Below are 24830 nucleotides of genomic sequence, written 5' to 3'. Positions count from 1 at the left end.
TTATTATAGCAAAAAAAAATCTGTCTTAAATATTCTTCAGTTGCTCTGAAACCCCTTCCAAAAACTTGTGGGACTGCGATCTTTATTGCCTCGTGACAGTTGTGTAATGAAGGTAATAAATGTCCTGCTTATTCATGTGTTACATTTATGTTACCAGCAAACTCCACCATAAATTCTGAACTTGTTGAAAGATATATTTAGCTGAAACCTAGTCTATATTTTGCAGAGTGAAGGGAATTAATTGACTCAAACTATAAAGCAATAAAAGAACTTGGCTTAAATGGTTGTCGTATCTCAGTCAATAAAACATGTCAGTGGTCTGGTAAGTGAAGAATGAAGCACTGTAGCCCAGACATGGGTCAATAACAACTGCAAATTAGTATATGGAGACAGATGGCTGGAGACTTCCTGCAGAAGATACTCAAATGATGACAGTTGACAGTTTTTTTGCAGGTGACAACATTCTTAACGCTGTCTGGTTTTTCACAGTTTGGTAAATCCCACCCATCTGGTACACGAATTATTCGGATGTGCACACAAGTCTGTTTTTACCTGTTGTTGCTCACCAAATGCTCAACACATGCTGGGTGCAGTGATCAGGGTTAACCTTGAGTGCAAACATTTTGGATATTTGTGCAATGTGTGGAGTTTGTGTACGACCTTACCAACCAGCAAATAATATCAAGGCATGTTACCTTCTTTGATTTCCAGCTGCACATTTTGTACACTTGTCTTCTCGAGTTTCTCACAGAAGCCCTCAGATTTAATGAGCTCAGCTGTCCAAGGCTATCTGCAGTTTCGGTTCATCTGGGAATGTTTCGTTTCCTCTGGGTGATGCCAGCCATGCTCCTCCTCCTGGTGCCCACAGGGACACCGCTTCCTCCCAGTCTTTGCTGTGGCACAGATCCGGTGGAACATTCTGTGGGGAGGCCGAGTTGCACGAGCCAAATAAGTGGTTTTGACCAATTAGAGAGTGTTTTTTCAGCTCAAGGTCCAGGTTGGGATAGCAGACTAAAGCGTCCACGAAAGTGTGAAAGCGCTGGAGCAGTTGGACACAGGCAGCAGGGGACAGGGAGGAAGGCCACCAGCACATCCTAACCATGTAATGTCTGTGAGAGTGTGTCAATAAAAAAGCTGGGGTTGGTTCCCTCTCTCTTGGCAAATCATCCTCTGGTGAGGCAGGGCTTAGCGAGAGGTTTCTGCGGTTAGCAACATACGCTTTCCTGATTTGCCCCTAACATCCTCTTTGATGCGGGCGGGAGACAGAAAAGAGATGCTTCTGTATGATGGCCATGTCAAGGATGAGTGGATTTGCAATGAATTAAGGATGGTTATAAAAAGAAGCACTTACTGGGTGCAGACTGTCTTGCAGCGGGGATGAAGTCGGGTCTCGATACACTTGCGCCAAAGTGTCCAGCTGTAAGCCTCTCTCAGAAGAAGACAACTACGGAACAAGCCAAAGCGTGTCTTTTTAATAGAGAAGAAGGCAGAGAGATAAAGAAAGATCCACTGACAGGCGTGAAATGTCTGTCGTGGGAGAGCTTCAGCACTGACTCTGTGATGACCTATCTCACCACAGAGAACAAGTAGCAATTATGCTACAGAAAGGGGCATGATAGGGCAGGATATGGGGGCCCTGCTTGTTACCCCTTGCTATTCCAAGTTTACAGCCACTGAGGTCAGAGGTTACATGCAAGCCACCCCTCGGGGCTGTTTTTAGATCCATCCTATCACACAATACATCTTTGTTTGAACTAAATCCAAAATCCGTTCTGTCAGTGCATGCAGATTTAAAACATGTTGTTGATTTTCTTTTTCCAGTTGATTGTTTGAGAGTCAGTCCACCCCATTGGGTTTTGTAGCTCAAAGAAGATCACATTATAGTGTAGAGAACCCCCCTTTCCTCAATAGGACCCAGTATTGTCACTAAATTCCCATATCCGTGATTGGATCACACTGGTGGGACTGCGGGCTGCTTGCTTCTCTCTCCCTCTGTTTGTGTGTGTGTATGTGTGCATGTATGTATCCTGCCCTTTCCCAGCGCTGTGAAATGAAAAATGAATTGCACACAACCCAAGAATAGCTCAGATGACAAGCAAAGGGCAGCAGGGAAATGTTTTTTTTTTATACAGCTACCAAAAATGTCAATAGAAATAAATCTGTTTTTCTAAAGTCTTTAAAAAGCAGAAAAGCCACAGGAAGGCATATCCTTACACCCAAGGATCAGCGTGATGTGTTTCGAAATATTGTTCCTTGTTTTAAAAGAGAACTGAGATGAGCTCAAAGGTGCAAGTGAATTCTGTGCACCCTGCTGGCAGATTGTTTTCAGTGTTTTCTTTTAATATTATTTTAAAAAGTATATTAAGAGTGGAAACTTGATAAAATGATTAGTTGAAATATTATTTCAATATTTTTATGCAGTGCCCTTCATCTCGTTCTTGTGCTGCCAGGAAATGTTCCCATGGTACCTCATGTCCTCATCTGGTCCCAGCTCACGCAGTCCGGATTATGGAAGGAGACCAGAATACTTATAAGGCCAAGTTCAGTGCTGCACCACAAACAGAGCTGGACGAATCCCGTGTCTCTCCATAAATACCGTTTGTCAAAGCAACAAAATGAAAGCCACAGCATTCGAGGCCCAAACAGCTTTTATTTGTGTCAGCCTTGCTGCTGAGGATCGGCAGACGGGAGCACTGCGACCTCCATCAACGCTAATGATGACAAATGAGCGAGCTGATGAAATTTCACGATGATCGTATTGAGACGCGAAAACAAGAGCGGAGTTTATGTACAGCATGTTTATGAGACTTGAGGGGAAACAGTGATTACAAATGAATATGCTCGACTTGGTGTCCGCAGCCTCCCTTGAAAACAATATTGCTGAAAAAGCTGTTGTGTGCTCCAGTTGCAAATGAGGTGAAAATGACGGCAGCTCAAACTCATAGCTGGCACGTTGATAGTGTGCGATATGGTGCTTGTGTTCTTAGGCGGGAGAAAGTGGAAGAACGCTGCGGAGGCTATAACAAATCCACACACTCATAAAGGGGCCTCAGCAGATTCCTTCCAGTAGTCTCTGTTTAGATCATTATACTTGCTCCAAACAGAAGTCCTTGTGCTGGACCTGGTGGTTGGTGGTCAGAGGGTCCACCCAGTCGCTGTAGGAGCACTAACACGCCAGCTCACACCACATCATCCTCCGTTCTCAAGTTTAAAAGTAGCACTGGTTTCCCAAATCCTCTTGGCACCTTATTATAGTGAGTTTCAGTTTATTGCTGGTAAATTCATCCCAGGACCCTGTTTAACCAGGAAAGAAAGCCAGATTGTTCACTGAATAACATGTAATTACATTTTTATACTTCGCTGTTGTTGTATTTGTTTCTCTCTGGACAGAATTAGCATTATCACGTCTTACTGCGGTCGCTAAGATACTAACCACTCTCAGAGATGTCCCTTACATGCCTGTTTACATTCCTCTCCCTTCATTGTTCTCCCTCATGTGATGATGCACTTTTGGTGCACTCCTTTATAAACAAATTTGACTTGATTTGACTTGACTTTTTTTGACCTAACTCCTCTGGGCTTCAAGCTGTTAAAAGCCAATGGGCTTATGGTGGTGTTGCCAGTGTCACAGCAGTATATGTCACAGGTGCCCAGTGCCGACTCGCATTTCATCAAAATCTCACAAGCACATGTTAATACATCAGGGAGAGGGGAAAAGGATTGCGTGTATATGCTGATTAGATGTCAGGACAGCTCATCTGACTCAGAGACAGAACAGTGGTTCATGACCTCCTGGGATTTGGACACGAACCTACTACACTTTGTAGAACTGAGTATTTTACTGAATTGTAGGGGACAGAGGATATATTTGTTTCCAGGGCCAATATCAGTAATGAATATTAGCAGTCAGGGAGGCTGGTAAGTGATATTTAGAAATGATGTGCATTCATAGTGAAGATTAAAATCTTGGTGTCACAAAGTCCAACACTAAGCTCTGTTAGTTCAATTAAAGGACAACAGCATTCAAACCCCCCCCAGCGTTGATAGGCTTTTACTAGTGACATGTAACCAATCAGATAATGCTGTAGGTACGACATTGCATTGTGACAACAGGTAAACAAAGTAGTGCATTTTGAAAGTAATTTATTTCACTGAGAATCTGTCAGAAAAAAAAAGAAAAAAATTAAAGAACAACAGATAGAGCTGTAGGCATGCAAATGGTGCTTTAGCTGCTGATAAAAAGGTAAATTTAGGGAAAAAATGCTTCAACACAAAAGCATTCCTTGGCAGAGTAATTGTACTTGAGTTAAGAGGTTGTGTTGATTTAACGCACAAATTACACACTTAGGAGGATGATCCTGGTACTTTTTACTTTTTGAACCTGTCATGTTTTCTTTATTGTAAACACCATGCTGACATACTGTCACCTTTAAAGATGATGAACATGCTAATACACAGTTGTCTACATACACTTTCAGCAGTACTGGAACTAAATCAGTCGTTATTTAGAGCCACCTACACTACCGTTCAAAAGTTTGGGGTCACTTCGAAATGTCCTTAGTTTTGAAAGAAAAGCATTTTTTTTTCCAATGAAGATAAAATTAAATTGATCAAAAATACAGTTTTGGCATTGTTAATGTGGTAAATGACTGTTCTAGCTGGAAACAGATGATTTTTACTGGCATATCTACATAAAGGTACAGATGAACATTTCCAGCAACCATCACTCCTGTGTTCTAATGCTACATTGTGTTAGCTAATGGTGTTGAACGGCTAATTGATGATTAGAAAACCTTTGTGCAGTTATGCTAGCACATGACTAGAAGTGTGAGCTTTCATGGAAAAGATGAAATTGTCTGGGTGACCCCAGACTTTTAGCTGGTAGTGTATGTGACCGTCTAAGCTTGCTTGTTGGTGCTGAGCAGATATCCAGAACATTAAAGCTGCAGGCTATACAACCAAAACAATGATTTTGAACTGTAAATCACTGTTTTGGTTCTTCACTGGGGTAAGGAAAACTGTCAGAATTCTCTGGGGGTTTGGTACCTTGCATGTTACATGTAATTATTTTATCACTATAAATATGAAAATATTAATTATCGCAGCTTTAGATTTAACGGTTTCAATAATAACGTATTTACCGTTTTTCTCTCTTGAAAGCGGGAAACACACAGTGTCGACTAAGCTTTTAAACATTTAGGAGGATGAAATTTAAAGGAACACAAAACTGAATAGTTAAATGAAAAAAGTAAGCAGTATTTGGTGGTAGCTGTTTTTATTGGGTATTTTTTATGACCTCAGTACTTGTAAACTCGTGGCTGTGGCCCTGAACACAGGCCTCACAGGTGCTTTCTCGAACCCAGTCATACACCTCATGAATCTTTACATGCACACAAACAGCAGGGGCTTGAAATTCACATATAGTTTTACTGTGAGGACATTTAAACCTCAGCTGTCTTCCTTCAGGCTAAAAAGCCGAAGAGGCATCACGGTGCCTTATTACTATTTCACATCCTTCAGATAACGCCAAGATTAATGCTTGTGCTATGAAACCAGAAACCACCTGTCACTTGTGCTAAAAGCCAAAACAACAGTTCTCACTTTCTACTATATCAACAACACAGTAGGAACTCAGTGAAAACAGAATAAGCTAAAATGCCATGAGCCTTTATCCTAGAAGTCATGGAGTAATAATGAGAGTCTGTCATCCTGCTGTACCATGGCCTCTTCAAGTGGAGCAGGTAAATATTTAGTGAGGACTGTGATTGCTGCTGGCCATGGCCTATTCATCTCTGTCACCAAGTAATAATGGAGAGCTGTGAACACTAATGTGAGACAGAGAAAACACGAGAACATGCGCTGCAGAGAAACGCTGTTTGCATTGCATCAGTGAAATTGACTCCGTCCCTCCATTGCGCACTGATGAGGCTTTATTTTGAGTTAGCTCTGCATGTTGTTTTAACAAAAGTGTTTGTCAGTATTAAGCATTTTACTGTTCAAATAACGCTTTTTGTCCTGATTAGTGATCCTAGTCCAAACAGGCTGTCGGTGTGAAAACACAGCCCCTGCCAGAGAGAAAACCTTTACGGAACAGGCTCGTGTGCGCGGATCTGTTTTCCATTAAGCGCATACAAGTAGCTCAGTGAACAGCCGTGGCTTGCATCCAAGAAAACGTTTCTGCAGGGTCCATTAAAGATGGATCACTTCAAATGGTGATGTCAGCTACACCAGGTGACGCTCCTATTGGCTCCCCAGAGGTCGGCTGGCGGGGAGATCCTCCTCTGCACTTACAGGAGGTACGAGGTAAATATACATCTGTGTAAACAAGCATGACTGACAGTCCGAGGGAGCGTTATGGGAGCAACAATAAGGAGGGAGGGAGGCCTCCATATGTGGATAAACAGCAAAGGGAGGGATGGGTCCTGCCCTGTGTAGCCTGCTCCTCCAGAGAGAAGGGAGTCCATGTTTGCCTGTCACACAGAAGAATAGGAAACATGGGCTGGTTGCAGGGTCAGTGGGAGCGGCTTCAAATCCTCCTTTGTGCTCTCGGGTCTGCGCCGGAGACAATGTGGATAATGAGGGAGGAATCTGGCGCAGGGCGCAGTGAGCACTCACAGGGGAAGCACCTCACCCCGGCCCTGGGGAGCCCAACCAGCCAGCTGTCTCAGCTTCTGCCCCCCCAGGGCCAAAGCTCCATACAGATGATCCACCATCAACAAGCACGACTGATGCCACTAGATACTCTGTGTGCTACTCAAAATCTTCATCCTCTTATAAGAAAAACATATTTTTGGGGATTCTGGAACAAACATCTGGTCACATTGTCTGCTTCTCCCTTAGGTGCATGAGTGATTGGACCCTACACTCGTCCGTAAGTGGGCCAAAAATTATTCATATTAGAATCAATGTGTTTTTATGCCATTTTTGTCATTTTGGTTAAGAAAAACTATTTGTATTATTGTTTGTACTATATTCTTGTCTACACAAGGCTGATTTTGTTTTTGCTCTAGAAAAGTACTGGGAGAGCAGAGTACTCTGCAAGGCTGTTCATTCCCACATATGACACTATCAGAAATGCAGCTTTTTTTTCTTTTTTTTTTTTTTAGGAATGTTTAATTTGTTTATTTATTAGTTACTGATGATCAGAAATCATGGCAACATAGAATGAGTTTTTTAATATAGATGTACCCACAAACAAAATGACCTTGCGCTAAGCACAGGCGAGTTTTATGCATGTGTACGTTATGTACGGATACCGAATCGCGTGACTTAAATATGTAGTGGGTGGCCGGAATTGATGGGACTTGAAAGCACCTCCACAATTTAATCAATTGTTCCTTGTATCATTTCAAATGGAAAAGTCCAGCTAAGTCCCATTGAGTCCACAGTTTGTAGTAGGATCGCAATCATGTGATCGTCTGCAGTCAGCTGACGTAGTGTTCACTTGTAGTCATGGCGACAGTGACGCTGTGCCGCTACCTTGCAATGATACGGAAATCTTTAACCAATCCGTGGATCCAGACTATAAGCCACTGCCAAAATCTAATCACTTGGTCCTTGTGTTATTTCTGACTTTCCCTGAAAATTTCATCAAAATCCGTTTGTCCGTTTTCGAGTTATGTTGTCAACAGACAGATGGACAAACGTACGACGATCATCACATAACCGTTCCTTGGCACTTGGCAGAGCTTATTTTTCACTTCATAACAGATTTTGAACATTTTGATAATAGAAAAACAAGAATATTACACAGGACAGCAGTAGAAAAATGCCACCTTTCATTGTGTTCACATTTCTCCACTCCTTTCCTCTATCTGTTGCTGCTCTTTGTCTCTCCATGTTTGTGTACTGCATCAGCTCTTCTATGATATTATCAGTGATAAAGAGCTTGCAGTGGTAATACAAATGTTAGAATTTCTTTTAGAGTATAGTAGTTGACTTAAACATCCATCCATCCATCCATCCATCCATCCATTCTCTATACACCGCTTTATCCTCACTAGGGTCGCGGGAGGTGCTGGAGCCTATCCCAGCTGACTAGGGCGAAGGCAGGGGACACCCTGGACAGGTCGCCAGTCTGTCGCAGGGCTATCCATCCATTCTCTATACACCGCTTTATCCTCATTAGGGTTTGACTTAAACAATTAAATAGAATGATATCAAAAACATGTTTTTGAGGGATAGCTGGAAAATGAAAGGGTAAAAACTTTTCATTACAAAAATACTGCAAGAAAACGACCTCACCAGGTCATTTTTGACCAACTTATGCACTGAAGGGTTAAAGGGCATCAAGTGTGATATTGGACTGTCTTTTAATGGAACAGAATAAGAACTGAAATCCTCTTTTTATTGCATTTAACCTCTCAACTGGTTTATTTGATAGACTGAGTAATTTTCAAGTCTCACTCTCTTTTCTCTTTCTTTGTGGTCGATTTTAGAAATATTAGAAATTTAGCAATAAAGAGGAAAGCCATTAATCATCTCCATGTGTCCAATTTTGTGTTACTCTGTCAACCTGGTCACTTTCCAGCTCATATTCTTAATTTATTGCCACCACTGAAATGAATGTCAGGTTTACAAGTGTGTCCTTTGCTCGTAAAATACCCTGATGTCTGCAGCAGCTTCTCAAGAAACAAAGCCAAGCAATATGGATCTTGACGTATCAACACTGGAACTGTACTCTACAAAACACGCTTTTCTTATTTTTCCCTGGATGGTCATTGAAAACAAGGCCATGCTGTACTCATTTGTACATTTCAGAGAACAATGTAACACTGTATAGGAATATTTACCCAAGATCACTGTCCTTGACCTCTATAAATTGGGAGCGTTTTTGTGATTCTGAGGAGATTTAGATCATTTTCTGTTTGTGTACAGGCCAGAGCAAATGGTTACAAGCAGTTTCTCCGCAGCTGCCTCTGAGTCACGGAAGAGACTTAAACAAACAGCAACGCTTTTCATCACGCAGTGCAAATGCTTGTGTTTGGGAAATCATGTGTCCCAGGGGCTTCCTGAGACTCTTGAAGGTGCAGCAGTGGAGAAAATAGTTTGATTTCATTGTGATTTCATCTGATTACTGTTTGGATGAGATGATTTACTCCTCCTTTCTGGTGCTTCCAAGTTACCAATTATGTTACATTGTATTTCGTGTTGGAGGCCGACATGTGATACACAGAAACAGTCATTGTGCAAATAAACCAATTTAGTATCGTCACTGCAAGATAGTGGAGAAGTATCTTCTTCTCAGAATTTGACACTTTTCTCAAATCTTTGTTGTGTGTATGAAATTTTAATGATTTATTTATTTATTTATTTTACCTTGTTACATGTCCATAGAGTGTTTTTATATGCTGAAGACAAATGTAAAGAGCCAACGTTGCCATCTTGCAGGTTGGGGCTTTCTGTGTTTTTATTCTTCTTCAGAATCAATTTAGAGCTCAAACATGACACGGTGGCTAAGTCATTTCCGATAGCTGAACTCTTGAAAAAATTAGTGGCAGAAATCACGGCACTATGGAATGTAGCCATTTGACATAGATCTACCCACAAACAAAATAACCTTGCACTGAGCACATGCATGTGTACATTATGTACGGATACTGAATCGTGTGACCTAAATATGTAGCAGGCGACGGGTAGTGAAGAGACTTGGAAACACCCCCACAATTTATTCAATTGTTTCTTGTATTATTTCCAACGGAAAAGTCCCAAAAAGTCTGCAGTGGTGGATTAGGATCGCAATCATGTGATCTTCAGCAGGCAGCCGACGTAGTGTTCACTTGTAGTCATAGTTACAGTGACACCATGCGGCTATCTCACAATGATACAGAAATCTTTAACAAATCTGTGGATCCAGACAATAAGCCGCATCACTGCCAGAATTTAATCACTTGGTCCTTGTGTCATTTCTGACCTTTCCTGAAAATTTCATTCAAATCTGTTCAATCTGTTTTTGCGTAATGTTGCTAACAGACAGACAAACAGACGGACAAACGTCGATCGTCACAGCTCTGCCGTTCCTTGGCAGAGCAATCACTCCAGTCTTGCAGGTGTGGTGTAGAGTAGTTAAAAGTGTTTGAGAAGAGTCATAAGTGAGCTGGTGTGCTCAAGCTGCAGCAAGCAAGTTGCGGAAGAGGCGAGGACTTGATAGAGCTGCACACTCTAGAAGAAACATCAGTATAAAATCAAATTTAGTCAGCCATATTTTCATTGTGTTACATGGTACTTCTGCACTTGGAGGTGTAAAATAAAAGCTGTTAAGATATGAAGAGCTTTTGCCATTTCTCAACTGACAATCATAAACCCAGACAACATGTCCTTGCTGAAGGGGGCGGGGACATCAGCATTGGTTTTCGGATCAAAATGGTCCATTTAGAACGGCCCTGAAATCAGCAGTTGTACAGTCTTGTTGAAATGAACCTCTTTGTTTGCAGTGTTTTGAGCTGAAAAACTGAAAGAATGCTGTGAAGACAACGGGACCTCTTCAGTATGAAGTGATTATTTTCATGAGGAAATAAACTTCTAAATATGTAACTTTGATACACAAAGATGACTTTAAGGTTTTAATCAATGACTCGACAATGAGAAGGACTTTAAATGCTTTGGCTCCTCCTACAGTGCATGGTTTTGTTGAGTTTTGTTTTGAAAAATCCTCTCTAAAATATAGTAGAACATCTTGGATAAATGATTGTGCTGTGCTGTGTAGTCGTGATGCCTTTGGGCAGTCAGCTTTCTCTGTGAAAGCCACAGCTCAGTGGAACGCCCTACCAGATGACATCAAAACGCTGTGGCTCTGTCAGTAACTCAAACCGAAGATTCTGCTGAAAACTTTCTAAACATTAATTATACTCAAGAAGTTTTTGCTTGACCCTGTATTTAATGTGTTTTGCTTTGTATTCAGATAGCTTTGCTTTTATTCAGTCTAACATAATCATGGTGCTGACAGAATGTGTTTGTGGCCGTGATGTGTCTTGTTTGCTTTGTGTCATTCTTGTCTCTGTGTGAAAGTGTTAACTGACCTGTAAATGAGCGTCAGGCTAAAAATGGTAACACTGATTCTTAACCCTCTGAATCCAAAGCATTGATGTTGTTGATGTAATATTTTTTTTTCCTTTGTAAACTGTTTTCAGCACGCCTCTAATCAAGAAAATAGAGACTTCTTCATTTTTGGGAATTTTTAGGATCTTGTGAAAATTGTAACAGCAGGTGTTAGTGTGTACAAATATTACTTTTTTTTTTAAAACAAAGTCTACAGATGATTAGGCAATGATGATTCAATAATATCAAAATATCTATCTTAAAATGTATTTTGTTGATGGGAAATTGTTGAATGCAGCACAATAAAATACAAATTAATTTAACAAGTCAAAACTGTAATTGCAATCAATGCTAGAATTCACTTTCACACAATAATTGTACGAAAATGACATCATTACAACTTTCTTTCTTTCTTTCTGAACTTGCAAAAGTGGAATTGTATTACACCAGTCCTCTACAAGTTGTTCACATATCGAACTTTTCTTGAACATCATAATGATTTCTGATGTTTGAGGACTCCTAATTGGTGGATGGCATTCTCCTTTGCGTCTCCTTAAATGCCATAATCTATACACACAATATAGACACTGTATATTGTCGTAGATGGCACAATTGATGAATTTACTCATGAACTAGTGATGGGGCCTTCTGTGTAAATAAGCAGCACCCATCAAAGCCCAGTGTTGCATTTTTGCAACACTGAAAGAAATCCCTGGAAATGATATGCATTATACTTTTAAAAAATAATAATTTTTCTATCACTAAAAATCTTTAGGATGAAGGAAACAAATACTACTGTCAAATACTTACACTATTGTTCAGAAGTTTGGGGTCACCCAGACAATTTCATGTCTTCTGTGAAAAGTCACACTTTTATTCATGTGCTAACAAAATTGCACAAGAGTTTTCTAGTCATCAGAACACAGAAGTGACGGTTGCTGAAAATGGACCTCTGTACTCCTGTGTAGATATTCCAATTAAAAATCAGCCCTTTTCCATTTAAAATAGTCATTTACCACATTAACAATGTTGAGACTGTATTTCTGATTCATTTAATTTCATCGTTATTGGCAAGCTTTTAAAAAAAAAAAAAAAAAAATGACATTTCTAAGTTGACCCCAAACTTTTAAGCAGTTATGTTCTTGGAAAATTGTTGAAATTGTTCCAAAAGAGAGAGCTGTGTGCTCAGTGCAAGACAGCCGTGTTGTTTGAACTTGGAATATGCAGTATTTATATTTTCCCACCAAAAAAGTTGTAGTTTTGCAGTTCAGAGTGTGGGGTGCTGGGATATATAGTGCTTGTCTATATTCAGTCAGAAAAAAAAAAAATGCAATGCAATTTTGCAATGCAAAATGCAATTTTGCGACTGTGGGCCTCAGAGGGTTAATATGGCACACCGTCCCTTACAAATAATAATAGTAAATAATGTTTACAAAATGATAAACATGATTTAATGGTGACAGAGGTCACCATATGTGTGTCTGTGGCCTCGTGTGGCTCAGTGGGATGTGAGAAGTTTAACAGCCCACACTGTCAGGACTGAGCGGGGAGGGACTTTCTGGACACAACATGCGCAACAGGTCCAAGGGCGCACGAAGTGTGTGATGACAGTGACTGACAGTACGACGTGCAGTAGCTCGGACAGGAGAGGATGATTTTTAATACCTCACGAAGACATTTGAAATAGTTTGATTCATGATGAGCTCTGTTAAAACTTTCTCGGGACTCTGAGAGCGCAGCGCTGGAAGTTTTCCCTCCGCATGCCGCAGTTCAGAGGACACTTCGGAGGACTCGTTTTAGGAGAAAATGGCACCGATTCAGCATTTCTTATCAGTGGTAAATAACTTTATTCGTGGTTTTAAAGGCAGAGCTGAAGATTTTCCGCCCAGCAGGTGAGTAACGGGACATGAGATTTGGACTCGATCACAGGCTGTTCTGTATCGGAGTCAACGTGAGATGGTCCCGACTGTTCACAGGAGCTGGGAAGGAGTTTTTACAACAATCTCAGTCCACGATGAGAGCGCTGGGTTTGCTTTGCGTAACGGCCCTGCTGTGGGATTCGATCCAGAGCAACAGAAACTGTCCGGACCTGATCGTTGACAGCTGCCACTGCTCAGCCGAGAGGTCCAAGGAACTGAGCAGGCTGCACGTCCGAGTCAAAGTGGTGTGTGACGATGCGGACCTGATGGACACCCTGCAGCCCAGCTTCCTCCCCAACAGAACAGTGTCCTTGTAAGTAGGATCCACACACTGGGCTGGTGGGGGGTGACTGTCAGCTGGGCAGGAATTACAGTGAGAGATGTTCCAGAGGATTCTGCTGTATGGTCCTTGAAGTGCTCCACAGGGGCCCCCAGAGATCCTTAAATCCCAGTTAGGGGACCTGAAGGCATGGGCAAGAACATTAAGTGTTCCAAATTGATTCCACAAGGTTAAACAGCTTTGACGCAATTTAGCAGTAAGTCAGTTATTCATGATAATTGAGCTTGAGAAGGATACCACACATCAAAAATAAATGAATTAATATATTACCCTTCGGAAATGCTGCACTGATACCACTAAGGATAATAAAGTAAGGTCTCTGAGCTTACCCCAGATGCACTCCTCTATAACAATATCATAGAAACACTGCACACAGCTAAGCAGAAAGGGAAGGGGGAAAAAAAAAACACAAAATAGAAGATGACCTCAATTTCAAACTCATTATGAAGTGGCAAAGTCACAGAGTAAGTCCCAGTGGAAATTACAGTCACCTATAATAAAGAAATTATTATGTATTGCAGGTTTTTCTTTATTAATCGCTAACAGGACCTTGAATAAGCCTGGCAGTGGTCACATGTCAAGGAGCTTCTTCTTATCATGCCTGTCTTCTCCACCTTTATAAAAATAAAACACCACTGAACGGATTTTTAATTTGGCAGCAAAGTTGAGACACTTTTATTGGGATTTATCGTTCCCAGACAGGACTCATCTACTGGCTTTGATGACTGAATTATTATTTGGATCAGTTAATTAGGTCAAATGTGCTAAATGTTGTTCCACTTCCACCTACACTGTAAAAAATGTTCAGCAATTTTACAGTGGAAAAACTGTCAAAAACGTGATAGCAGAAATCTGTAAGGTCTCCAACAGTATGACGTCCATACTTTAGTTTTTGCATTTATTTCTCGAAAAGAAAACCAGTTTTCACAGTTGTGCTGATAACCGAAACATGCATTAATATTTTAAAAAGTAACATGGTGATTTTTACGTTTATTTCATGTAAAAAATAAGGTTTGTACCTGTCAAATTGATGTACTTTTGCGTTAACGGACATATGCTTTAATATTTATGACAGCTATATATATCGTTGCTAAAAAAAATATACATATTAAATGTTAAATACACTAACTGTTGAAGTGATAATGAAAAAATGTTGTAATATTTATAATAAGTCACACAAACTTTATTTATATGGTATTTTCATGTCAATTTTGGAGTAAAACTAAAATTTCATTAAAGGTTAAAGCTTTTTTTCCACAGTAAAATATGGAATATAGCACATTTTTAAGCCTTAAAATTCACAGTATCGATACATTTCTTTACCGTCAATGAAGAAACTACTTTACTGTCATTTTACAGTGGCGTCGTGGCAACCACAGCTGCTGGAATTTTACCATTAAATAACTTTTTTTTTACAGTGTACTTAAATGAGAGTATTTTTTTTTTCTTGACGGGTGTTTTAGAAGAGAACTAAGACTGTTAAATAATTCATGAAAACAAATCAACAGTCTTTGTTTTCATGAGGTAGCTTCGATGAGATCAAGATCTGTTATGCAAAGAGATCAGGAGAAGACGTGAGAGCAGAGATGAGACGCATGACCGTCAGTTTAACACACGCGCATATAAATAGCAGCAGGAATGATCACACACAGTTTGGAGAAATGGTGCAAAGATCTGGACAACAGTCTGTCAGTCGTTTGCGGTGAAGAAATGCACGCCTTTTCTTGCTGCTTTGACTACTAACTATCTTTTTCCTGCAGTACACAGTGATGAGGATGACATTTGGCCTATGGGAGATGAAAAATAACCATTATTTGCAGTAATACTGTGTGTATTGTTACATGGGTGGAAGCAGCAACTACTCCCTCTAAATCCTGAAATGCTGAATCACTGATTAAAATTGTAGCCAAATAACATACATTTTACCATTGAAAAGTTCACTTAGAACTGTCCTTATTTCTGAAAGGAAAGCAGATTTAATGTGGTAAATGGCTATTCTAGCTGGAAATGTTTAATGGAATATCTACATAGGGGTACAGAGGAACATTTCCAGCAACCATCACTCCTGTGCTCTAATGCTACATTGTGTTAGCTAAAGGTGTTGAAAGGCTAATTGATGACTAAAAAACCCTTCTGCAATTATGTTAGCGCATGCATAAAAGTGTGTGTTTTCAGTGGAAAATGTGAAATTGCCTGTGTGACCCCAAACTTTTGAATGCTAGTGTATTCCTTGTCGTGCTTCTGAATTTCTAGTGGCCTCCCTCTAAGAATCACTCTTCCTGCGTGTGCTGTATTCAAGCCTCACCTGTTTTGTGTTGCTACACTTAACCACATCTGCATAAATCATTTACCTTCTCCCCCCTCTGCGCTCTTTAGGGATATTATTTGCATTGTAGTCAAAGTTATTCAAACATAGGTTTGGCTCATCCACGGGAACTTCAAGAAAGCTCCTTTAGTATTCATCCGTGCCTCTCTTAGATGAAATAGCACTTCAGACACTTGAGGGCTTGATAACTTTCCCCACACGTCCTCTCTCTCTCTCTCTCTCTCTCTCTGTCTCTGCAGGTGCACACATTGACTGATGGATTATTAGACAGCTTTATTTTTGGAAGCTTGAGGTCTGCCTTTGGCGTGTAAAAGCAAATGCTAAATGTAAAGGCCCTTGACAAGTTACAGCCGACCACTCATTGTGAACTACGAGCGCAGCTGATTAATGGTAGCACTTTGCTTACTGCAATTTGTTTGGAGTGGTGTTTGCTTCCATGTAGGCAGGGGTTGCTTTTGTTCCTTTAAGTGGAGAATGGTTAAAGGCTGTGTTTTATTTTCAGCACTCGTCAAAACCGACCTGTTTTGTAGATGGCGGATAGTAACGAAGCTTGATTTTTAAAGGGGTCCACGTGGATAAATAACGCAGAGACTCGACGTTTTCCTTCAGAATGTACAGTAACTATCGAACTGACTGCATGCGGCCGGAGGCATCTTTCTCTTTCCTCAGTTCACTTGAGAAATTGAAGGTAGTGTGCGTGCTGTGTTATGATTAGACTAAAAAAAAATAAGCTCACACCTCACCCAGCACTGTTCCTTGGTGAGCTAGATCCTACAGCAGAGCTCTGGCCAGCCAGGAAGCAGTTTTCCTGCGTTAGGAAATGTGACCTTTGTCAGGCTGAAGTGGCCTCCCTGCTCGCTCTTTTGTTTAGATGTGCTGTGCAAATAAACAGATATATCAAGGGAAGTATGTACATACCGATCTCCCCCTTTAGACTGCCAACAAATCTCCCAAATGTTTCCCTGTGTGCACTCTTCATTTTGTCCTGATCTCTCCACCTACGTAGACAATGAGCTCCTTGTCGAGTCATTTCCTCAAATGACAGCTCAAGTGCAGTGTGTCACGTCCAAAACCCAGATCCGCATGCCACCTGTAATTAATTCACAGATTGGGCTTTATTTCTATTCTCTTTGCCTTTTATTATTGTGTCTATAAAATGTTTACAAGGAACAAACCCTGTAATAACGCAGCACCCTGCAAATGCCAAAGACAAACAGCTTAACGAGCAAATGGAAGAACATTAGCATAAATAAGAGAGACGAAAATGCAGGAGTGTCGACAGGAACTCTCCGTACGTAACAACGGCCTCGATTAACACCTCCGCCGTGGAGGGGGGAGCCGAGGAGTTGGGAGCTCGTCCTGACAGCTCTGTTGACCTTGGGACCTATCTGGTGTAATCGGTGGCGAGCAGCACAAGCGCCGGCTCACTGCAGGAGAGCAGCAGCTCAGATTGTAGCCGACACCTGTCTGAGGCAGCGCTCTAACAGGAGGACACATCGCCAGTCCAGAGCAGAGGACAGACAGATTGTGGAAGAGACAAGGGGATAAAGTGTAGATGGGAGATAGACACGGAGAGGCAGCAAAACAGCCATTAGAGGACTTAAGGGAGAGACTTGCTGTGACGCGTTTGGTAAAATATCACCTGATTGGTAAGACTGAGGCTGATTGGGATGATGTGACTGTCACAAACGTATAGCTGTAATGGGGTGACGCTTGTCGTGCCGTCACAGCTGATTCTAAGTCCTCTGAGAGACACACTATGCACTTACATCCATCCAGATTTACCGCTTAATCCTCATTAGGGTTGCTGATTTAGGGTGGAAGCACCCTTGCACTTGCACCTACAGACAATTTAGAGTCACCAGTTAAGCATCCGGAGAAAACACATGCATGTGCAGGGAGAACATGCAGAGGGATCCCGGGAAGGTGGGGATTTAAGTTCAGTACAAAGGTAATATAAATAGATATTGTACTAAAATCATGATTAGCAGTAGCCAATGTTAATCTTCTTTGATAATGATTTGGCTACATTATATTTTTATCTTAGTGTGCAATTCAGTTTTTTCTTTGATTTAAACTTTCTAAATTGTACCGAGCTTAAGATTATTCTAGTTATGCTTTTCATAATGATTTGCTTGCTGAGCATACCTCTTTGTAAAAACAAACTAAATTACTGAACAATTATAAAAGTTTAACATGCTTAATCTTTATGTGTCAACAAGTCTAAACTAACCCAGGTCAGAGTATACCTCGGGTATGCTTTGGCTGTGGGCTTTGCATATGTGTGATTATTCGTGTTTCATGAGTGTAGCTCATTGTGTGAGGATTCAAATTAGCTTCCAAGTGACTGCTCCATGAACTTCTCCCCTGTGCAATTGTCCATTCATCATGAGTGAAGCTAGAAGTCAGGTCTACCACGCTTTGGATTTCACCGCATGTTGAGGCAGTGCGCACGGAGCTACAGTAATGTTTAAAATCCTACTTTCCCCAAAGCAGAAATACAAAAGCAAAAGTGTAAAGAATGGATTAACCCTTTGCCTCCTGGAGATCCCAGGTGGGAGCAGGCTGTATTAGGACACAACTCAGTGCTATCCTTCAAGAGATGCCAAGCTTGGCATGTATAGCAAAGAGGCTGCCAGCCCCAATGCTGACTGAATGGATGCAGTATTAGGCTTAATTTCTGTTACAGTTCAGTTTTTTTTAGAACGCTTTCAGTGACTCCAGTGTCGCTGGCTCATCGTTATAAGGCTGCTTGTTCTCTTCAATGTACAGTTTAATTAGAGTTTTTCAGATCTCACTCTGACCTGGTGATAAGGACACAGACTTTTTTCTTTTTGTGTTGAAACTCTCTCAAGTGTTTTTCAGCCACAGAGCCCAGTGGAGCTGTTACCGATTGAGTTTGAGGATGTTTTCTTACCAGATGTAAATGTAGAAAAAATCATCAGAGGTTAAACAGTGTGTTTGTCTGCTCTGATGTATGCGCTGGTGTGTCTGACTAACAGGTTTACTACCCAAAGTAGCAATGTGGCTTTACTTCCAAGGAAAGCAGCAAATAATGCATGATGCATTCGGTAAAGCTGACAAAATCTGCCAGTGACAGTTGTCACTTCAGAATCAATTTCGATGATAAATCTACAGCTGTTGTTATTGTAAACCATATGACATGTGCTGCGAGAATGGCAAGTTTGACAGGTGCAGCAGTAACTAAGAGGATTAGTGAATTTCAGTGAGTTAAATGTCTCAATTTCAATCTGTCTAGAACTCAACACTATCCCATGTTGCAATCATGATCAGTTCAGTGCTCAAAACAGCTCTTAGACCCTGAAGATTTGCAGAATATTTTTACCTTGTTAACATATGGTGTTTTTTTAGAAGCACGTCATGAGCAAAATAAACAGCCGGTGACACCATTGAGCATTTACACCGTGAAACAACTGCTGTTTCATATGTAACAAAATTCACGAAAAAGTCCTCTCAACTTGTGAGGCGAGACTGTCTGGTCTTAGTCATTATTCTTCGTCTGTTTCAGGTTCCAACATGAATGGCTGAATCACTTGAATATTACAATTTGTTATTGTGTAGTGTAGAGCAGTTTTACAGTATTTAAGCAGAGTTACATCTAAGTCTTTTAACGGCAGGGAAGGATTATTGTAATTGGAAAAAAATATAATCTGTAACTTTGACACACAGAGATGAGTTTTTAGGGGTTTAATCAATGACTGTAGTGGGACTTTAAAACAAAACATAAATTATTTCCTCTCATCTGTTAGAATTCTTAGCAACAACTGCATGTGTAAGCATCAATGATAAGCCAATATTTTACTTGTTATTAGTGAATTGGCCTTTTTAAATCCACCTAACTGTGAAACAGTGTGTCTGATTTACTGCAGTTTCTGCTGCTGAAAGTGATCTTCTTCACTGTGCTTGTTCTCTGACGCTAAGCTCCTCAAAAGCCTGGTTGGTCCAATGTTTGAGGAAGAGAAAAAATTAGGGCATCTGGTCTGGGGCAGTGCCAAAGCTGGAGGATCCTATTCTGTGGGCCTTTCCCTTCATCATCATCCTTTCAGAAAGAGACAGGAGGGGCTTTTGTGGTGTCTGGAGCAAAGTGATCAGGACGGGACTGTAGCTGGCTCCAAACCACGACTGGAACATGTCAGTCATTTTGCTGGCATAGAGAACAACCTGCGAGACACCACAGGAAGCATGGCTGATGGATTGCGGAAAATGTGCTGCCTCACCATAGGTGGACAGTTAGTGATAGCATGCGGAGTGTGATCAAAGTTCTCATGGCTTTACATTGATCTACATGTGTCATCATGAACAAATGTGGCCTGTCAGAGCATGTTTTTTTTTGTATTGCTATAAATACTGCTATTGCTATAAATGCATTTTTATGTTTTTCTCCTCTCTTCTCTTATTCACTCCAACTCCCTTACTCTTCCTCGCTCTTATTCCTTGGGGGCTTTTTTCTTGTCTGCCGAGGTGCTGTTTGTGCTCTACCCTCTTCAGGGTTCTGAGTACTTCTGCATGAATATTTCATCGCGCACACAGCCCGTCCATATACTCCGGTGCATTACCTCATTGACAAACGTTGTGAACGCACAGCGGATCAAGACATTCAGAGTGTCAAACACCGTAAAAGATATGACACACATATACATAGAGAGCTGACTGTTAATCTGAGGAGACGTGACCAAAATGACCCTGATGAAATGTTCTATCTCCCATCTGGAGGAGTCGCAGCAATCTCTCTCGTTCACTCTCTGTCTCTCTGTTGGCCTTCCTCACGCTTATCTCCAGCGATATGGAAGATTTTTAAAAAAGCAAAAGGTTCATCTTTAGATGAGTGCACTCTCCAATATCAGTCGTCTAAGCTCCAGAGGGTGTAATACTTTTAGATCCCCAGCACTTTTCCCTGTGCGATAGCGAAAGCCAAGAACATTTGGCCTCATGTTATCTGTGTGCTCAAGAACAGAGAGGTCAGGGCAGAGCTGTAATGTTGCTGCGAGTTGGAAACTGACAGTCTTCTTATAAGTAGTGACTGATTTATCTAGTTACCATCAAATGCTTGGTCTAGGTTTGTTCCAGGTGACAGTAGGTGTGTACTGATGTATCACTCAGAAGTTGTCTAAGTGTTCTGGCCTTCAGATTGACTGTCTGTGATGTGCTTAAATGGAACAGCTGATCAGCTCTGCTTCAGACGGTAATGATTCAGTGATCGAGAGTTCACGACCGCTGGGGGAGAGACGAGTCTGTAAATCGCGCCGTAGCCATGAAAAACCAAGAATGTGTCGAAACCCAGACTTCCCATCTAAAAATATTAGGTAAAGACAAATACAGTGTCTGCCAAGGATACTTCTCTGCGCTGCTATCCCTGCCTCCTTCCTGCTCCACTGAACAAATACTGAAGTTACTTAAAGGGTCATAAATTTGAAGGAGCAGAGGAGGCCAGCTTAGAATCATGTTGTTTTTTCCCTGTTTTCTGACTCACTGTTAAACAAGGTGATTAAAACCCTAATGTGTGCTGCTTCTGTTGCAGTGTGTGTGATCTCAGTGGGACGCGTATTAGCTCCTCTGACTGTCTCCCAGGAGCCTTGGCAGGCCTTTTTCAGTGCCGTGCGCTGGTCTGTGTGTGTGTGTGTGTGTTTGGATCATGTCGAAAGCGTTGGGTTAGCTTATTTGTCACTCAAAATGACACCTTGCATCTTCCATATGTTTCTGGGCTCAGTCGGTGCTAGCTGTTGATGCTATCAGGTTTATCACATATGTTTCATGTTGAGCTTTAGACTTGCTCAGGCCTTCAGCTGTCGATGCAGGGTTTTAGGACAGTGGTTTTCACATATAAAAAAATGCTTTGCATTTGTTCTTTATGACAAAACTGTAGAAAATTGTCTAATAAATCTGTCTTTTTTTCTGATTTGTACTACTTCGCCAAGGAACGCGACAGAGTAATGTGACGATTGGCATGTGTTTGTCCGTCTGTTTGTCCGTCTGTTAGCAGCATTACTCAAAAACGGACAAACAGATTTGGATGAAATTTTCAGGGAAGGTCAGAAATGGCACAAGGATCAAGAGATTAGATTTTGGCAGTGATGCGGCTTATAATCTGGATCCATAGATTTGCTAAAATTTTCTGTATCATTGCCAGATAGCGGCACGGCATCACTGTAGTTCTGACAAGTGAACGTTACGTCAGTTGCCTGCTGATGGTCATGATTGTGATCCTACTACAAATTGACTGCTGCGGACTTATCAGGACTTAGTCGGAAATGGTACAAGGAACAATTGATTAAATTGTGGGGGTATTTCAGAGTGACATCAATTCCTGCCACCCGCCACATATTTAGGTCAAGCACTTCAGTATCTACACATAACATATACAGGCATAACGCACACCTATGCTCACCGCAAGTCAATTTTTTTAAAAATCCATAGGAAATGATACAATGGCTTAGCAGCCTTAGCAGAGTGCTGTGCTCTCTGAGTGCTTTTCTTGTTCTAATTGTGTCATTTTGCATAGAATTAATTTCTGATTTCTCTCTCCTTCTGGCCTAGGCTGGCTAGAAGTTTTCTTTATGAAAAGAAATGAATGGTGTAAACTATTTCTCATGGTTTTGTGGATTGGTATTTTATTAAACAAAAAAAATACTTTTTAATATTTTTTTGTAACTATCTGATATTATAAATACTTAAAGATTCAGTTGACAGTCATAATCCCCTTTTCCTAGTTGAGAATGCATTAAAACACTGCTAGAATCTGCTAACTGATGCAGGTCTACCTACAGCTTGCCACATGGAGATGCTTTTTAGGACCCCTTGATGTCCCATGTGAACACACTTTAATGTGAATTTCCAGCCCGATCTCACGAGGATTCGTGAAACTGTCACGTAAGTTTTAGTTTCGGTTTCGTGCGCACCAACACGATTTCGTCATGTTTTTCGTGCCGCTCACCACGAAATGCGCACCAATGTATTTTAAACGGCGGACTTTTCGTGCCACCCAGAACGTATTTCAAACGAATGTGTGTATTATATTTTTAATGTAAAACCATGGCGAATCCAACGCTATATTTTGCATGACATCGTCCCTAACCATAACCCTAACCATAACCCTAACCATAACCTAACCATAACCCGGTGGTACACTTACCAATTTGCATAGGAATTTCAAGAATGTCCGGCGGCCGGCGGCCGCAAACGCGATCACACAAGCAGTATACGCCGATGGACAGCTTAGATCGTCATGAATCCGCTGGTATAAACCACTTTCAGCTGTGATTACCACAGCGGGTTTCGTTGTGAGCAACACGAAAAACATTTCGTGGTGAGCGGCACGAAAAACATGACGAAATCGTGTTGGTGCGCACGAAAAAGAAACAAAAAATTTACGTAACAGTTTCACGAATCCCCGTGAGACCGTGTTGGAATTTCTAATGCGCAGGGTAGTAGGATAGATTTACAAATATACATTTTGTCTCAGTAACTTAATTTGATGACTTCAATGAACAATCCATTTTACATACACTGAACTAAGGAACTTCCCTTTCATGAACCTTGTACCTGCAGAACAATGAATGAAGTCAGCACTCAGTGTAAATAGTTATTTCCTGCCTTACCTAAGTAAATAACACAACTTCATAAAAAAGAAAGAAATAATTTTGTGTTGAATTACAAAGTCAACTCGCTTTTACTGAGATGAGTTTGGTTTTTCTGTCATTTTTACTTTAACTCGATAATCTAGGAAGTTTCAGTTTTTACTGTGTAGTTTCTCAAGTCAATCAAAATAACAATATATTAAAGAACAGTAAAGTAAATAAGTCTCACTAATTGGTCGCATTTTTTCACCTGAACAATTGTAAATATTCTGTATTGTGAAGTGTCCCAGGAACGTACACTCCACTGTCATGTGGAGACAATGTGAACATCTGTAGGTGACTCTTAAAACAAGGTCCACTTCCCATCCAAGGTCAATGTTAGTAGATATGAAATATGTTATTTTGGTTAGCTGTGTCTAGTAACTCGATCTTGTAGAAAAACACTGGGTTTGGCTGTTTAAAGAGAAGTGGCGAGAAAGCTCGAGGCCAGCGGATCTAAATGTTTGTAAGTTTACATTATGATCTTTACTCCACTTGGTCCCTGTGATCGGTGTGGTGGATGGCGTTCATGGGAGCTATTTTAGTTTCTGTTTTCCTATAATAATATAGTGGGATGTCTCTGGTGCATGGCAGCCATGCTGGTTTCTGGAGCAGTGACTTTTTAGTCGAGCCCCACCGAAATAACCCAGCTGTGGTGTGGGGGGGAGAGTGAAAGCCAGAGCTCCTGTTTTCGGGGAGAATTGATATGAATTTCATTAACATCACTCCTATCTTCACAGCCTGAAGACTGAAGCCAGCCGTAACTCTGGAAATATGAGATTTAGAGCTGTTGTTGTAGATTATTTATATAATTGATGAATCAGCTGATAATTTTGTGTCTTGAATGTCAGACAGTAATGAAAATGTCCATCACAAATTACAAAATGTATAGCTCTGTCCAGGGCTGCTCAGTGGTTAGCACTTTTTCCTTGCAGGTAGAAGATCCCTGGTTCACGTCCCGGCCTTTCCGGGATCTTTCTGCTTGGTGTTTGCATGTTCTCCCTGTGCATGCGTGGGTTTTCTGCGGGTACTCCAACTTCCTCCCCCAGTCCAAAAACATGCTGAGGTTAATTGGTGACTCTAAATTGTCCGTAGGTGTGAATGTGAGTGTGATTGTCTTTATATGTAGCCCTATGATAGACTGGTGATCTGCCTAGGGTGTCCCCTGCCTTCACCCTACGTCAGCTGGGATAGACTCCAGCCCCCTCATGACCATTGTGAGGATTAAGCCGTGTATAGAGAATGGATGGATAGATTTGTCCAACCAACAGCCCCTCCTCAATAAGCTTTATAGACAGTAGGCCAAAAAAAGCAGAAATATCCTCACATTTTTTATGAAAGTAAAGACTCACATGATAATCGCCTATCAGAATTGTTTCAGATCCATTTTCTTTCAACTGACTAAACACTTAATTAACTGCTAAAACATTAAGCAGTGCAGCAGTGTTTTTAAACACTTCAACAAAATGTCAAATTCACTGAAAAGCATGCGGTGTGTAGACATCTATACTACAAATGTCTGGCTGTGGCTGGCGCTGGAACACAGAAAGCAAATGACATAGACCATTTGCTAC

The 24830-nt window shown here is 41.0% G+C and overlaps 1 protein-coding gene across 1 annotated transcript in view; it reads left to right on the top strand.

The window, feature by feature from the left end:
* Window positions 1-12607: 12607 nt before the first annotated feature.
* Window positions 12608-24830, top strand: part of LOC110967819 (adhesion G protein-coupled receptor A3) — a 228203-nt gene continuing 215980 nt past the window's right edge. The window contains 1 exon segment of the mRNA XM_022217540.2: window positions 12608-13269. Within this exon segment, the coding sequence (XP_022073232.2) occupies window positions 12944-13269 (326 nt within the window). The 5' untranslated portion in view covers window positions 12608-12943.

This window comes from Acanthochromis polyacanthus, chromosome 15 (assembly GCF_021347895.1).
Source record: "Acanthochromis polyacanthus isolate Apoly-LR-REF ecotype Palm Island chromosome 15, KAUST_Apoly_ChrSc, whole genome shotgun sequence".
Taxonomy (NCBI): Eukaryota; Metazoa; Chordata; class Actinopteri; family Pomacentridae; genus Acanthochromis; species Acanthochromis polyacanthus.
The sequence above is the reverse complement of the archived record's forward strand: the minus strand, read 5'-3'. Positions and strand labels throughout refer to the sequence as shown.